The sequence below is a fragment of the Podarcis raffonei genome, chromosome 9, assembly GCF_027172205.1.
Source record: "Podarcis raffonei isolate rPodRaf1 chromosome 9, rPodRaf1.pri, whole genome shotgun sequence".
Taxonomy (NCBI): Eukaryota; Metazoa; Chordata; class Lepidosauria; order Squamata; family Lacertidae; genus Podarcis; species Podarcis raffonei.
This window is the reverse complement of record NC_070610.1, coordinates 62,783,351-62,799,907: the sequence shown is the minus strand read 5'-3', so window position 1 is coordinate 62,799,907 and position 16,557 is coordinate 62,783,351. Positions and strand designations below refer to the sequence as shown.

Genomic DNA, 16,557 nt, shown 5'->3' with positions numbered 1-16,557 from the left:
GGCTGATGAGTAATGCCAATGTTCAGTCCAGTTTTCATTTTGGCTATGTATGTACAGGAGGACACTGAGTAACAGTGTTGGACAGGATGTCCTTGTGACTGCTATTAGAGGCAGGCCTGTTGCCATTCATTTTAAGTTGATGAAAAATTTGAAGGCACATTGAAGGGACAGTGGAACCATAAGCCTTTGAGAAACAGCAGGTCTAAATGCAAGGATTCTGGTATGTTGTCACTTGACCTTGTTTATTAAACAGTTGTATTAAATTTATTTGGACCATGATCCATACACACACACACTCCTAGAGATCAATAGAGGTCTTCCCTCTGTTTGACCAGCCTTTTAAAGCTTGGAGTAACTTGCAAACCATGACTCAACAGAAGAGAAGGTGGGGCAGATTACTAAGTAGGAGTAAACTATTGGACCCCTGTTGTAAGTAAAGGCCAGTCTGCAGTTATCAGCATGTGCATAGCTGATGATGGGGAGGGAAAGCGGGCTCCTAAACCATCCTGTGGAATGTGGTCCCAACATATTTAATACTCTTACTAAAGAAATTGCAATAGATGACATGGCTTTCTACTTCAAAAATGTGGTGGCTTTATAAATCAATTTCCTTCTAATAGTTGATATATAGTGGGGGGAATGTCTGAAAAAGTGTGTCTGAGAGTATCTTATCTGGGCTGCAATCACACTTTATTTCCTTCACAGCCTGCAGAAGAAGGAGGTCGAGATTAACATCAGGCCTTTCTCAGCTTGATGCCAAAGCCTTGGTGGGAGGGAATAGTTTATTGCTTCTTCAGCTTCCACTTTCCTACTACGAGATGGTTGATTGGTGTATGTAAGTTCCTCCCTATCCCCCCAGGAATGCTTTTTAATCAAAGCAAACATACTGTGTGTATTCTATGGAGTATAGCATGGAGTGGCACATAAATAACTGGCAATATATCAAGAAGACTACAAAATACAATGCATCCATAATACAAGCAACAGATAAGCCTCTGTATAATACAAGCCTCTGTACTGCTACCAAGGGGCTTTGGCCTGGACATAAATTAGTGGGCCTGGGCTGTTCACGACCGTGTCCGTAAGATGGAATGTCTTTGCAGTTGTATCTGTAAGTATGTTGTACACATGAATAAAAATAATGCACAGCACCACAGTTTTCTCATATACACACAGTCTCTCATACTTATATGAGGCCAGAAGCCAGATTGCTAGTGGGAAGCTATGTGTTGCTTGTGTGGGGAAAGCCCCCTCCACAGTACCTCATTGCACCAGGGGGACTGGGAAGGATTCTGTTAAGATACAGGCAACAGGGCAGGTTCTAGGCCAGAAGACCTGTGTGAGCGGGAGCACTGGCTGCATAAGCAGGATGTGAGCTAAGAGCTTTCCTTATGTATATGCAACAGTAACTGGGCTCCTGCCGCCTCACTTACTTGTTGGGCTATAGAGGGCTCTGATCTCCTTTGGAGAAGGTGCCATTGCTGGTATCCAGTTCCACAGCAGCGCTGATTGAAGGGAGGCCTCAGGCTGCCAAAAGGGTTCAGGATCCATTGTCAACTCTGCGTTTGAGGTGTGGAGATAACTGTGAAGGATCCTGAGATGATGTGTATGTGGGGGGTCCCCCAGTGTCAGTCTCAGTGGGTATGGTGTCGTGATTATGGCAACCACAATCTGCAGGTTAGACTAACGTAATGTAAATTATTCTTGGTAACATCTGATATCTGAGTTTCCAGGACAAGTGAGGGGAACCTCAGGACCAGAGGCGGCAAATGCGGCCTTCTGGGCCTTTCTGTCTGGCTCTTGAAAGTCTCCCAGACCACATTCCTCATTGGTCCTGCTTTGCTCTCCAACAGTTTTTGCCTGGCTGGAATTCTGTCCTTGAACCCAGATAATGTTCTTGCTTGTCTGGATAGAGAAGGATGTGTTGAGTGTGTGCAGAAACCAGCCTACTGTACAAAGGTTAAACATTTGCATTCAGCGCTCCACCCACTTTTGCTTCCAGCCCCACCCACCACAGCCTTTGGAACTTTAGCCAGGAAAAAGGAGACCCTGAGGCTGAAAGGTTTTCCTACCTTCATCTAGGATCACAGCTGAAATGCCAAAAGATTTCTGTGAGAGTGAATGTGCCCCATAAAGGAAAACAGAACTTGATGAACAGTTCCACCTCCTTCTGAACATGCCACACTACCCTCCATTGCTTACATCTGTTCCAGTTTCTGTTTCCCAAATCAAACAAGTTCATTGGGATGGAAGTCATAGAACTGAGCAGAGTAGCAAGCCTTCTCCCAACTGAAATCAAGTGTCAGCAGGTAGGATGGCATTATACCTTCACATGCACCAAAAAGGGAATTGGACCATAAGAATTTTTACGCGTGGCCTTTCTTCTTGAGTGAGCTGTAAGGCAAAACTGGGGACCTGTTGGGACATAAAATATGGCAAAACATATATAAGAACAAATAAAAGCGCTTACAGAAAAGATGTATGGCACAGCCTGCCAAAATGAAGAACATAGATCACATAATGGATATAAAATGTGTCACATGGTGTAATAAACATCTGCTTGGATATAAATTTCGCCAGGTTTGATAGATAAAGCATGCTGAAATTGGTATAGAGCAGGCGTCATGTAACTGATGGCGTAATACAATACATTCTGATCCCAACATCCATCACTAAGGGTATGTTTGATAGAAGAAGGCTCAATTCCAGGAAGCCATATTATCTATTGTTGAGATACTTGTTTTGCCTCTGGTTTTCAGCCAGAGATAGAAACAGACATTCCAACGCAGCATCATAACGACTGGTTTTGAGATATCTCCATACAGACACCGTGATACCAAAGGCCTCACAAAGCTACCAGATTTAAGCCAGTGTGCACTGAAAAGGACAGGACATAGGAAGCTGCCTTATACTAAGCCAGACCACATCGACTGGCTGTGGATCACCAAGGTTTCAGGCAGGGGACTATCCTAGCCTTGACTGGAGAAGCCAGGAATTGAACTTGGTATCTTTTGCATGCAAAGCAGATGCTCGGTCAGTGATCTACAGCCTTTTTGTCAATAGTTGCTTCCTAGGTTCAGAGTCTGGGAGATGCTTACTGAACTGGGGAACAGGTCTTGACCTGTACAAGGGACATCTGGTTCCCAACGAGTTATTTCAGTCATGCCCTATTGCTACCTCACAACAATACCATATTATAGTTATTGAGTGCTCTGGCCATAGGAAGAGGTCACACAATGTGCTAGGAACATAGGAAGCTGCCTTTTACCATGTCAGATCCATTGGTCCATCTAACTCAATATTGTCTGCACTGACCAGCAGTGGCTCTCTAAGGTTTAAGACAAAGGACATTCACAGCCTTATCTGAAGGTGCCAAGAATTAAACCAGGGACTTTTTGCATGCAAAGTGGATCTACAGGTAAGCCTGGGAATGCCCTTTGCCTGAAACCCTGGAGAGTCTGAATGTCACAGGTTTAATCTCTGGTATCTCCAGCTAAAAGGATCAGGCAGCAGTCAGTCAGAAAGACCTCTGTCTGAGAGCTTGGAGAGCTACTGCCAGGTAGAACAGACAATATTTACTGAGCTAGATGGACAAATAGTTGAAGTGGTCTCATTTGGAAGGAACAGCCTAGCTCCATCACTGGCTAGCAGTGATGGCTGGAGGAGGAGGCTGGACCTTAACCTCCCTGCAAGAATATGCATGTGTGGAATGTTTATCAAAATTCTATTTCTGTGAGGTTTGGGAGCTTTTTTTTATTTAGTGCATTTAAAAGAAAACACACCAGCCACTCAGCTACAGAGAGATATAGAGGGACTTAAATCTGATAAACAGAATAAATAAAATGTTAAGCTCTGGTGTAGAAGCCATCAAAAGTTCCTCTGAAAGTGCAACCCACTGCCCTGATGGCTTGAGTCCTCCTTCTGAAGGCCAGAAAAACAGGCAGCAGGAGTGACCAGTGAGGAGGCACCACTGGCTTCCTATCAGCAGTGTTGCTGCACGTACTGAGAGGAGGGAGGCAGTGGGAAGTCACCACACACACACCTGGCAAGCACAGCAATGCCACTTCTGGAAGACCAGGTGTGCAGTGACATCCTTGCCTACCAGCCACTGCTGAAAGGCAGTCAAACTGCCTGAGGTTTGAGTAGCTCTGGGAAACTTCTGAAGGCCACAAGTACTTCTGGACACTAAACTGAAACTGAACAAGAGTTTGCAGCTCATTCATCACTGTTTAGGGGAAATGCCATATCTCAGGCCTTGCATGCAGAAGGTCCCAGTTTAAGTCCCCAGCATCTCCTGTTAGGGTTGGGGTGGAGGGTGTCTCCTGCCTGAAACCCTGGAGAGCCACTGCCAATCATTGCAGACCACACTGAGCTAGATAGATCAATGGTTTGGCTCAGTATAAGGAAGCTTCCTAAGTTCCTACAGCAAAACATTAAAACTGAACTAAGATTTTTTTTAAAAAAATGGAAACGAGGCTCTAGCTTAAAGGGAAAAAAGTTCTGGCAATTCACAACTGCACAAATCAAGTTTGCCCTGTTGCTCTTCTGTTCATGCCCCCAGCAGCTTTGAAGAGTTCCTTTGAAGGGACTGGGAGTGAGTCTCAAGACTTAAGAGGAGAGCGATCTATGTGGGGAAAGCAAGTTGACACATGGGGCTGCTTTCAAGGAAGAAAAAAGGATCTGTACAGAATTTTGAAACTCTTTTGAAGTACCCTCAGATAACGCTGAAGATGTCAGACCAGCGAGGTCGATGCAATCTTGGGTTATTTGTTTAATGGAATCTTAACATCTAAACCAGCAGTGGCCACAGTCCAGTACAAAGTTAGGTTTCTATAACCTCATTGAATTCAAAAGACATAAGAATGCCTAATTCTGTGCTAGATTGTGTCCAGTTACTTTGGTGCAAACCTGGCGGTGTTTACATCAATTAAGGCACCCCCTCCCAGTAGCACATAGGGATTTTCCTCAGCACCACAGCTAGATAAGGGCTAAATTTCCCTCTGCACATCAGCTTTTATACCATCAATTATCATTTTGTAGTAACTGGTAATTATGAAGTTAAATATTGTCTCTTGATGTTATTGTCTCTTAGTTGGAACTAAGACTTCTTGTGGTTACTTTCATTTCCTATGTAGTTAAATAAATTGCACCACAAGTCTCTGTTGGTTTCTCATCCAGACGAAAGTCTAATCCCGTAAAAACTGCCTTGGGAGCTTTTCAGCTCTGTGTGGAACAGCAGGCTACATATAACTACCACAGATGGCACTCAATGCTAGTCCTACTCAGAGTAGACCCATTAGCATTAATGGAGATCATAGAACTGTAGAGTTGGAAGTGACCATGAGGGTCATCTAGTCCAACCCCCTGCAATGCTGTAATCTTTTGTCGAATGTGGGGCTCAAACCCATGGCCCTCAGTTTAAGAGTCTCTTGCTCTACTGACTGAGCTACCCCAGCAGGATTGTAAACTTTGGTTAATTAATTTCAATGGTTCTAATCTGAGTATGATTTAGTTGAAGACTATACCATAAATCTATTTGCATATAGACATTCAGCACATTCACTGTTGACCTCATGCATCTGATGAAGAAGTGTGCTTTTTGCCAAAGAAAGCTCATGCCACAGGGATAGCTGCTGCTGCTGCTGCTGCTACAACCAACTAACACAACTACTGTTCTAGAATGTGTTCCTTAATTCTTTCTGGAATGCTTAGAAAAGGGAGGGGGTGCTGCATACAAATGTTTCATGGCTGGAAGCTGCTGACATCTAGAATGAGGTAAGTAAAACTGACACATAAAGACCTGATCAGAGACAAACTCCAGCACTGGGTAAAGCTGGTGTTTGTATGGAGGGAGAGCCTTTTCTCTCTCTCTCCGGCATTCACTCATGTGCCTGCCTGGCCTGCAGCTGTGAGCCAAGGTAAAAGAGTATGTCATTCTATATTTCTGCCTGCAAAATGTATCTCTCTGATCTGCCTGTCTAATCTAACAGCATCCCTGAAGCACCACCGCTCTTCTTAACAGCAGTAAACGCCGTTGCAAAACACAAAGTGGTGGAATAGGAGGGCTGTGTCTTTTTTCTTCATGGAGCGGTTTAAAGCTATGAAAAACCTCTCTTTCATGTACCCGCAATGAATAAACAGAGTGGCCCTTAGTTCATCCAAGTGAATAGCTTGGAATCATGGAGGATAAGGCTAGGCACGATGGCTATGTTGTGCCTCCACGGTAGGTGGCAACAATGCTTCTGAATACCAGTTGCTGAAAACTGCAGGAGGGGAGAGTGCTGTTGTGCTCGGGTCCTACTTGAGCTTTTCCCACAGGCATCAGGTTGGCCACTGTGAGAATAGGATGCGGAACTAGGTGGGCCATTGGCTGATCCAGCAGGCTCTTCTTGTGTTCTTAAGAAGGAGCAGAGCTCCATCATAGCGACCGTACACCCATGTACAGCCCACGTCTTTAGCGTCTGCATGGGCTGGGTGTCGGGAGCACCTTCTTCGACCTTCCGATCATAGGAGCGCAGGAACAGCAGAGCACAGCATTCCTCTGGAACAGGTCGTGGTGCAGTGGACTCACATTTGCTATTGTGAGCACCTCAAAAGCAGCAGAGTAACGGAAACAAAACTGTGGAGGTTTTGTTGCATACCTAATTTCCCCCCCTACTGATTAAACAAATAAAAGAACATAACAAACATGTACGGGAGAGTCAGCTCTCTCATACTGCCATCCTGTCTCTAGACAGATCAAAAGAAAACAGGCACAATGCTAGGGACGGAAGTCTGGAAGAGTGGTGTCCGCCCCCTCCTTTCTCTGAGACAAAAAGTAAAACAAACATGATCTGGTGATCTTTGCAATGGGAGGGATGAAAATACTGACACATAGATCACATGTTTTGCAAGCAGAGTAGTCCCAGGTTTAGTTCCAGTGTCAAAAGGCCTGAAGCAGCAAGCCTGGGAAACAGCCCTTTTGCCAACCCTGCTGGTAAAAGCAGACAATGCTGGGCTTCATGGGCTAATGAAATGACAGCACTGGGCTAGCTGGTCAGACTCAGTATCATGCAGCTCTATGCATTCATTGCCTTGGCAGGTTGACTATTAAACCCATGATTCCAAGCTGTTTACTCTGTTGAACTAAGCTGTAAGAATGGGTAAAAATGGAACAGTATCGCATAGCACATCTGAACATCTAAATAAGTGCTGGGAATTGGCTTGACCACCTGAGGGAGCAGTGGCAGAAGCTAGTGAAAAAACCATAGGAATGTTATCACCACTTCTAAAATAAACTCATGCCAAGTTTTATATAAGCTTATATAGTCGAATTTTGGAACTGATTTACTTGTTTGACTTATTTTATTGTAATGGGCAGGTAAGCAAATGTATAAACAGTCATGCATTTCATGCTCCCCAAATCTAGTGCAAAGCCTTTGTTCTTGGAGCAGCTCCAGCAGAAGTCTGGGATGGGGAATCTGTGGCCTCCAGATGGTGGTGACAGTCCCTGTCAGCATGGCCAATGGTCAGCAATGATGGGGAGTGTTCAACAACATCTAGAGAGCCACAGGTTCCCTATCCCTGCTCTAAGTAGAATCAGCCTTGTCTGTGTGTGGCAGCTATGTTTCTTAAGTGTAGGGGAGTCCTAGAACACGTCATTGACACCCACTCATTGTGGACCTGCTGATGTATCACTAGTGACGTGCTTAGACATTTCCGTGGGATGCAAATAATGCAGAATAGATCCCATTATAGTAGCAACTCCTGCTGAGTTGTCTGAGACAAACAACAACAACGGGGAGTCAATTAATTTGGCTAGACAATCACTGTACTGTCTTCACTTATGTCCAGTGAACTGGAAAAGCAGAGATGGCCTTTATGAACTCGTGCACTCACTGGTTGGGTTTGTGATAACGGAATGGGAGATTTTCATCATATTCTCAGACTTTCCATTCCACCCTCCACCCCCACCCCCGTTTTTGCAGCCTCTCCCTGGTGGTAGATGTGTTAATGCTAGCAAAGTGTGGTGGAGAGACAAAGGGTATGGTTTGTAGTGCTAATGCTTTCCATCCTGATTGACTACAAAGTCATGATTCCTGCTGAATGACAATATGCTTCCTTCATGCCGATCTTGCTTTGCTGCTCCTGTGTGCTCGGGAGGTAGCGTGTGCTCCACATTCCAATTTGCTGCCACCCTGAAATGCCATTATCTCCACATGAAATGGCAATATAATGATGTGGAAATGTAGAATTCAGGAATACAAATCTGCCATGAGCAGTGAGTGATATTAGAATGATTGAGTTCCATCTTTAGCAGGTTTCCTTTTCACATGCAGTTGCTGGGTCATACAATAACAGGGCTGACTAAAAGGGAACTTAAAGTTCATCTACTCCAGCCCATTTTACTGAGACCCAGTTATAAAAATGCTATAGGTAGCAAGAATAATCTGGCTTTCATTCAGTTGAATATCTTTCATTCAGATATATCCGCAGTATATTTTAACAAAACTTGATCACAGATTTGGAATTTAAACTCTTTGCTTCCCAGTCTTCTATGTGTGGCTACTCAAGCCTGCCTTGTCCCTCCATGACATCAGAGCAACCAGGCCAATAGCAATATCTCAATGATGGGCAGGAAACCTGGGGCCCACCAGATGCTGTTAGACTCCCAACTCCCACCAGCCCCAGCCAGCGTGGCCAATGGTCAGAGATCCTTGGAGTTGTAGCTCATCAGCATAAAGGGGCTAGGGGAGTTAGAGGTATATTAATTTGCTAGCTGAAGTCTGGGCAATGGTTTTTACCAGTAGACAAGGATAGGTATAAAGAACAGCTTCAGGCATTGGGTAGCAGCAGCCAATAGAATGGTTTCCACCAGCTGCAGGTCCAGCTGCCCCTTTCATCATAGTTTTAATCTTAACATTGTACATACACTGATATTTTTTTTTAAATGGCCAGTATGATTGAGTCCATAATACTACAAAGTATTTGCACCATGCTGTTGCTAAACATACTCAGAGCACTCACACACTGTATCCCAATAATTCTTGTCATAATCCTTTAATATACAGACCAGCTCTGTTGTCTGCCCATTGGAAGTGGGGTTTGAGGATAAGAGGCAATAATTTGCATAAGGCCAAAAACGAGGTGATATTGGAACCATGGGCTGCTAGCTCATGTCTCCTGTTCTGATTCTGAATTGCCATGCTAGAGATCAAAGCCAACAGTTGTGGGGAAACCAGGTGAGAAAAGAGGACAGAGGCTGCGTCTAAATCCTTTGTCCAGGACAGCAAAGTATAAGACCGCCTTCTTCCAAAATCCATAAACAGTTATTGACTGATTGACTATATTTCTAGTCCACACTTTCCACTAAGGAGCCCAGGGTAGCATAGAACATGATCAAAAGGATAATCAACTAGCAGTCTCGTACCAAGCATTGCTTAGGAATTTTAAGCAACCAAAAAAGCAGTGCAATTTTGAAAGGTTCTGTATGCTGTCTTTTGATTCCAAATGGTTGTATCCAAACATAGCTAAAAACCTGCTACTTGATCTCATAAACCGAAATGCAAAATTTTGTTATGATAGCTTCAGAGGTGTCTGAAAGCATAGTAAATGGACAAACCGCTTTCCAAAATATAGGTGTAATGGCTTTAGGGGTTGCTTGTGCGTAAATAGCCGCCGCTCTGGGCTAGGTTGGCTGGTTAAACCATTTCTCACTGGACAGCCATCCACTCCGTGGCTGTTCAGTCGCTGGCAGGATCCGTCAGTGGGCGTTTCTTAAACCTTTTCCAACATAAAAGTTGTTTGACGCCCAGTCTCCTCCTACTCTCCCTGCGCGGAAGTCTTCTGCGCAGGGAGGGCATGGGTAGCGGAGGACCTGTGCTCTCCCCGCTGGTGTCCAGTGAAGAGTCCCGGAGCCTGCTCTCTGCTTCCCCCATTGGCCCCCCTCTATCCCTGGTGTAGCGCTGATTTTCTTCCCCAACAGGAGACTTGCCTCTCTCCCTGCTTGGCCCCTCTCCAGCATCGTTGTGGGGCCTCGCCTCCTCCTCTAGTTCCGATGGCAGTTCCCTGACAATAGGTATACAGGTAGATTATTATATAAACCAATACAAACATTTAAAAACAAAATAATAAGAGCTAAAAACAATTTCTAGTATTGAGGAGTGCCAAGACATCAAACCCTCAACCATGCTGCTGCAAAGGCCTTGACAAACAAGTGCATCTTCAAATGATGTCAGGTAGGTAGCCGTGTTGGTCTGATGCAGTCGAAATAAAAATAAAAAATTGTCCAGTAGCACCTTATAGACCAACTAAGTTTGTTCTGGTATAAGCTTTCATGTGCATGCACACTTCTTCAGATACACTGAAGCAGAACTCACCAGACCCTTATATATAGTGGAAGGGTGGGGTGGGGTATTTCTCAGAAGGGTAGTAGGAGATGGGTGATTGGCTCAATGTGTATGGTAAACAGCAGAAAAGTGTGGCATAATTTCTTTGCATATTCAGTGGGCTAAGTGGATTGTAGAGGGTTCTTAATTCTAAGACCCATTTACCATACCCATTGAGCCAATCACACACGAATGCACACGAAAGCTTATATGCAGAACAAACTTAGTTGGTCTATAAGGTGCTACTGGACTTTTTTTTTCAACTGATGTCAAAAAGATAATGATGTGCAGGACAAACACAGCATTATGGGGAGGGGATTCTACAGTCAGGGTGCCACCACAGAGAAGTACCTACTCCGCCTGACTGGGCCATGTTAGTGTCAGAGTTAAGCTTGTTATGAGTCTTTACAGCTCTCCTTATTTCTGCTTCTAAAATTTCTCTCAGAAACACTTCTTCAGCTCTAAATGGACATGCAGAAAATACAGTTTCTCTCCAGGCTTGCTTTGTTTACTTAAGAAAAGATGTATTGCTCTTGGGGGTGGGGTGGAAAGTAACACATCCCAAACAAAAGTGTCTCCTGTGTGTTACATCTTAGAAATGATGAACTGGTCTGAAGAAGCACTTCAGTAACTCCTGTATGTAAACAGATTTTGCAAATATCATCTATATTGTCAAGCATGATATAATGATACCATGTGATTTATTATTCTATTTAGTCTGTGTGTGAGTATTTTTTCCCCCCCGTTCCCTTTTGGTTTGCCTGGCCCCAGACAGCCTGTTTTGTATTGTTTCTTTTATACTTAGCTGTTACATATTTATTCCATGTTGACTTTGTACATTTAATGAGCTTGTTTCCTTTGGAGACAGCGTGATTGGTTGGAGGTATTGAGGAGAAAGTGCTGTGTGGGACTAGGGAGAGAAAGAAACATGACTTCTCCAGGCAGCCAGTGTAGAAAATCAAGCTGGTGCTCTCGATGCTTGACTGACTGGTGGAATCACTTAATGGAAGAGCAGAACTTATATGTACGCCGCTGGGGAATAGCAGGTACAGGGAGAATGTGGGGAGATGGTACAGAGTTGACAATCAGCTCATTTCTCATTCTTCCATTGCTTTTCAATAGGAATTTTCATTTTTAAGGGCAGAACTAAGGACACAGAGCTCCTACCAAAATTGGAAGTTCTGTGTGAGGTTGGCCTCTACCCCTGCATAGCTCAGAGCATCTGTTCTGCATGCAGAAGGTCTCTGGTTCAATCCCCAGCATCCCCCGGCAGAGCTGGGGAAATGCTCCTATCTGAAACCCTGGGGATCCACTGGCAGTCAGTACAGCCAATACAGAACTAGATGGACTAATGGTCTTACTTGGTATCAGGCAGATTCTCCCATCATGTCTAGAGTGTGATAAATCTTGTGCTTGGTTATCATTGTGATGTATGCTTTCCCAGGCTTGTCAGTGAAAGCCACAATTGGAGGCCCTAAACAGAAGGCATAATAAATCATACCCTCCGACATGCCACAGAGGAAAATCAGGATGCACGCCTTTCAGGGCTCTTGCAGAAGCATAGTCCCCCCCGCCACAGGCATCTTTGGGGACCATGCTCTTGCAGGAGCCAAAACAGGACATCCCAGGATCCAACCAGAAGCCGAGATGGCATCTGTAAATCTGGGATATCCTGCGCAAAGCAGGACAGCTGAGTGGTATACTAAATGACTTGGGACCAAAGTATTTAAAGAAACACTAGTTTTCCCAGATCCTTAAATCAGGGGTTGAGTCCCTTCTCATTGTCCCACTACTGGGAAAATACATTGGGTGGTGAAGCCTTCTCAGTGGTGTCCTGGTTGTGGAATTCCCTCTCCCTGCACATATGTCTACTGCTGACATTTTTGGTGCAAAAACCTACTTGTTTGCCTCTTCATTTATGGGATGTTAGCTGCCATTGCAATTGGGAGCTGAAAAATTGTTGTTTTTTTACCATGTTGTCACCCACCTTGGAATCATTTGATGATGGACTGGCTATATATATATATATTTAATAACAAATAAGTACTGGAAGCTACATCCAAGGACCTATGACAGTAGTAGTGTTTCTTAATATTGCCCCAAACCATGGTTTGAAGGCACAAAGTGCAGCTACCTTGCTGAAGCAGAAGCAGATTTAGATCTGGTCAGTGCCTGGATGGGAGACCTCTTCTGTGGAATCCCTACATGCATAATCTTGAGTTCCATCATGGAAAAAAGGTGGGGTGTAAATTAGGCAAATAAATAAATATGCTTCTGTATTGCAGGGAGCTTCTGACAGGGGTATCTATTCATCTTTTTATACACTGAAAATGGTGCTGGAGAATATCTACTCTCACTCAGCCTGATCAGCTTTCAGAGTGTATAATTTTTACCTCTTCTTGGAGCACTAGAAGTGAAATTTCAGCATTTGCTTTCCTTTTTCTTCTCCCCCAACCAGGTCAAATATGGAAATTATGCCTTTGTGTGGGATGCAGCAGTTTTGGAATATGTTGCTCTGAATGATCCAGATTGTTCCTTCTACACTATTGGAAACACTATTGCGGATCGAGGCTATGGAATTGCGCTTCAACATGGGAGCCCTTACAGAGATGTATTCTCACAAAGGTAAATTGTGTGGGTGGGTGGAATCTGTGATACGCCCATCTTCTTCTTTTTACTGGGAGAAGAGACACGAGGTTAGGCATGAAACTGTGTGTTGTCATGTGTGGCTTTATTTCAGGAGTTTCTGTAAAAAGTGAGGGGAGGGGAGACAGAAGCAGTGCAGTTACATTGGAACTGGGGCTGCATTGCAGAGGTCAATAATCCTGAAGCTGGCTGATATTACACATCTGGGAAGTAGATCATGACAGCTGCATATAGTCATATTCAGAGACAGGGTTCCTTTTCCTTTTTTGTAGAATGAAATAATTTGTTTAAAGTCATTCTGGGCCAGACTTAGTAGTTGATGTCACACCAGTATGCTCACGAATACAGCAAATGCTTTAGAGCTGATGCGGATCATATTCTGTCCTACCAGTTTTTTCAAAAAAAAATGTAATAACCTACCTGGGTGTTTGAAGAAAACAAAAGAAGTAGCTCGGCTAAATAACACCCACTTTGGAATAACATGGAGGGACCAACAAATTACCGTATTTTTCGCCCTATAGGACGCACTTTTTCCCCTCCAAAAATGAAGGGGAAATGTGTGTGCGTCCTATGGGGCGAATGCAGGCTTTCGCTGAAGCCTGGAGAGCGAGAGGGGTCGGTGTGCACCGACCCCTCTCGCACTCCAGGCTTCAGGAGAGCCGCAGCGCCAGCCCAACAAGGTCTGGGGACAGCGGGGAGGCGGAACGCCGCCATCCCGCTGTCTCCCGATGTGGTTTGGAGGCTGACGGCGGGGAGACGTGTGCTTCTCCCCGCCGCCAGCCCCGCAAGCTCCGGGGACAGTGGGGAGGCGCAGCGCGTCTTCCCGCTGTCCCCAGACCTGGTCTGCAGGTGGGCGGCGGGGGGAAGAGCGCTTCTCCCCGCTGCCTGCCCCGCAAGCTCCTAGGACATCTGGGAGGCACAGCGCGTCTTCCCGCTGTCCCCGGACCTGGTCTACAGGCGGGCGGCGGGGGAAAGAGCGCTTCTCCCCACTGCCTGCCCCGCAAGCTCCGGGGACAGCTGGGAGGCGCAGCGTGTCTTCCCGCTGTCCCCGGACCTGGTCTGCAGGCGGGCGGCGGGGAGAAGAGCACTTCTCCCCGCTGCCTGCCCCGCAAGCTCCGGGGACAGCTGGGAGGCGCAGCGCGTCTTCCCGCTGTCCCCTGACCTGGTCTGCAGGCGGGCGGTGGGGAGAAGAGCGCTTCTCCCCGCTGCCTGCCCCGCAAGCTCCGGGGACAGCTGGGAGGCACAGTGCGTCTCCCCGCTGCCGGCCCCACAAGCGCCTTGGGGGGAAATAATTTTTTTCCCCTTTATTTCCCCCCAAAAAAACTTGGTGCGTCCTATGGGCCGGTGCGTCCTATGGGGCGAAAAATACGGTAAGTAAATGGTGGAGAGTGGGCCACACAAGACTCACTTCAAATTCCAGATATGACTTCCCTAGAGAAAGTAAAGGGTTTTTTTCGGGGGGGCTGGCAGCAGGGAGTCTTCTGATGATCTCTAACAACAACAACACAGTCAGTGTAGGGCATACAACTGCAAATGAAGATGCACATGAATATTGGTAACAGGACTTCCTTCCGTAGAGAGGTTGTATTTCACTTTGGGAACCCATTGGAGAAAGCATAGAACCAAGGGGCATAAATGCAATACTGAACTCACTGTTGATCAGTTCTAGTTTTATGGGTCTCTTCAGAAAGAAGACACTCACCATCTTCATTAAGTCCTTGCATTTATAAATTTAGCAAGCCATTTTATGAATGCAGTTCTGCTCTTGTCCATTTTCACACCTTAGCACTAAGCTACAGAATAGATTTGTAGCTGTCGTATCTACTTAGATGTTGCCTACTATTGAGGCTTCTTATAATTTCATTGTAATAACAGGCAAAAAAATGTGGATAAAGTAATACTCCACCTGAAATATACAACGCATTGTTTTCATAGAAATCTGATTATGTTCACTCTATGGTGACAGCTCATCCTGGAAAGCAGACCATTCTGTTAAGTTCCCACAATGGCTTGGCACAACACTCCATTGGGTTCTCTAGAGCTCCATGGCGAATTTCTCATGGCAGGCAGCTTCCCAAACCCAGCTGCCATCAGAGAAAGTGGGCAGGCAGGAGTGCCAAAGCAGGCATCAGCTCCAGTGGACCCTGGCAGGTGCATGAAGGTATCAGGTGGTGCCTGTGGTCAGGGTTCAGAATTGCCATGCCTGTGCTTTGGTATTAGGTTATATTTTTTAGACCTTCTGCTTCTTCTTAAGGTATGCATTCTCTGAAGAACTTCCAGATGCATTTCAAAGGCTCTGAGAGGCCCCCTAACTTCATATTGTCCAAGTGAATCTCATTCAAATTTGTGGAGCTACAAATACTATGTTCTGACAGAATCACTGGTCCTATTTTCTCCAGTCATGTTTGGAAATACCTTTATATTTTAATATGGCTCTTTCCATATCCACACAAAACTGTTGCTAAATGTAAGCCCAGTGTGGAGGAATAAATGGGCTATCCCAACCACTGAAGTAAGCTTGAGTAAAGTTCTGACTGAAGAGTTCTGCTATTATAGCCCTGCTTTCTCTTGTCCTTGTCTTGTTGGGTTTTGGGTTTACAACATCCAGCAGAATTATATATTTGCTTTGCTGAGTTTTCTTTTGCACTGCCTTCATAATGGTTGTGCCTCATTATGTCAAAATGAATATGCCTCATTCTGGCTCCAGCCTCTATTTGTATTCACTCTTCTGTGTGCATTCGTCAGAGCTTTGTGCAGCTCTGTCAGACAGCTAGGCAAGAAATAATCAGCACTTCAGCTGTAAGCATCATTCATAGGGTTTGATTTAAATTACGCCTTGCAGAAATGCTTGTGTGCTTGCTCATGAGTCTTTCTGAACAATGGTTATTTTGACTGTGAAGTTTTTAAAGTTTTCATTTAATCCACAGTGGCTCAGTTCACACATCCTGACAAAACATGGTTTGGTGGGATGTCTGAATTGACAAAGCGCAGTTTAAGAAGGGCTTGCAAACCAGAATCAGAAACTGTGATGTGGAAGTGGAAGTACAGAAGCAGCTCCATGCCATGATTATACATTTTGGAAACTCAAATCATGGTTTGGGTTACAATAAACAATAATATTATGCAAGCCATGGTTTGTCATTGTTTCCGAACTGAGCCATTCATAAAGATGAGCATTGGGTAATGAATGGAAAATAGAAAAGTCAGACAACTGCAGACTTCGTGCATACAGAAAGATCTAAGGGGTTGAATGTATTTTCAAAGAAGGTAGATTACTGACTGCCCTAAGAGATTGGTACAATCTTCCTTCTGAGTACAACAAAAGAGATAAATTCAACATAGAATCGCCATTGTCCAGGTTTTGATTATCCAGAATTCTTTATTATCTGAATTCGTGTCTGTTTATACCCTGCCCTCAGACGTCTGCCTTAGCATATCTCCTGCAAAGCCAGATTAACATTTTTGTAATGTCTTCCTCACTTCAGGCACCAGTACACCCAATACTAAGCAATCATTTGTCTTGGCATTAAGGCTGTACAGTAAG

General features: G+C 44.8%; 1 protein-coding gene across 6 annotated transcripts in view; it reads left to right on the top strand.

Annotated features, from left to right (window-relative positions):
- GRID2 (glutamate ionotropic receptor delta type subunit 2) overlaps window positions 1-16,557 on the top strand; it is an 824,474-nt gene that overhangs the window by 701,344 nt on the left and 106,573 nt on the right. For all 6 annotated transcript variants that reach the window (XM_053404060.1, XM_053404061.1, XM_053404066.1 and 3 more), the window contains exon 14: window positions 12,826-12,992. In XM_053404060.1, coding sequence (XP_053260035.1) covers window positions 12,826-12,992 — 167 coding nt within the window. The remainder of the gene's footprint in view (window positions 1-12,825; window positions 12,993-16,557) is intronic.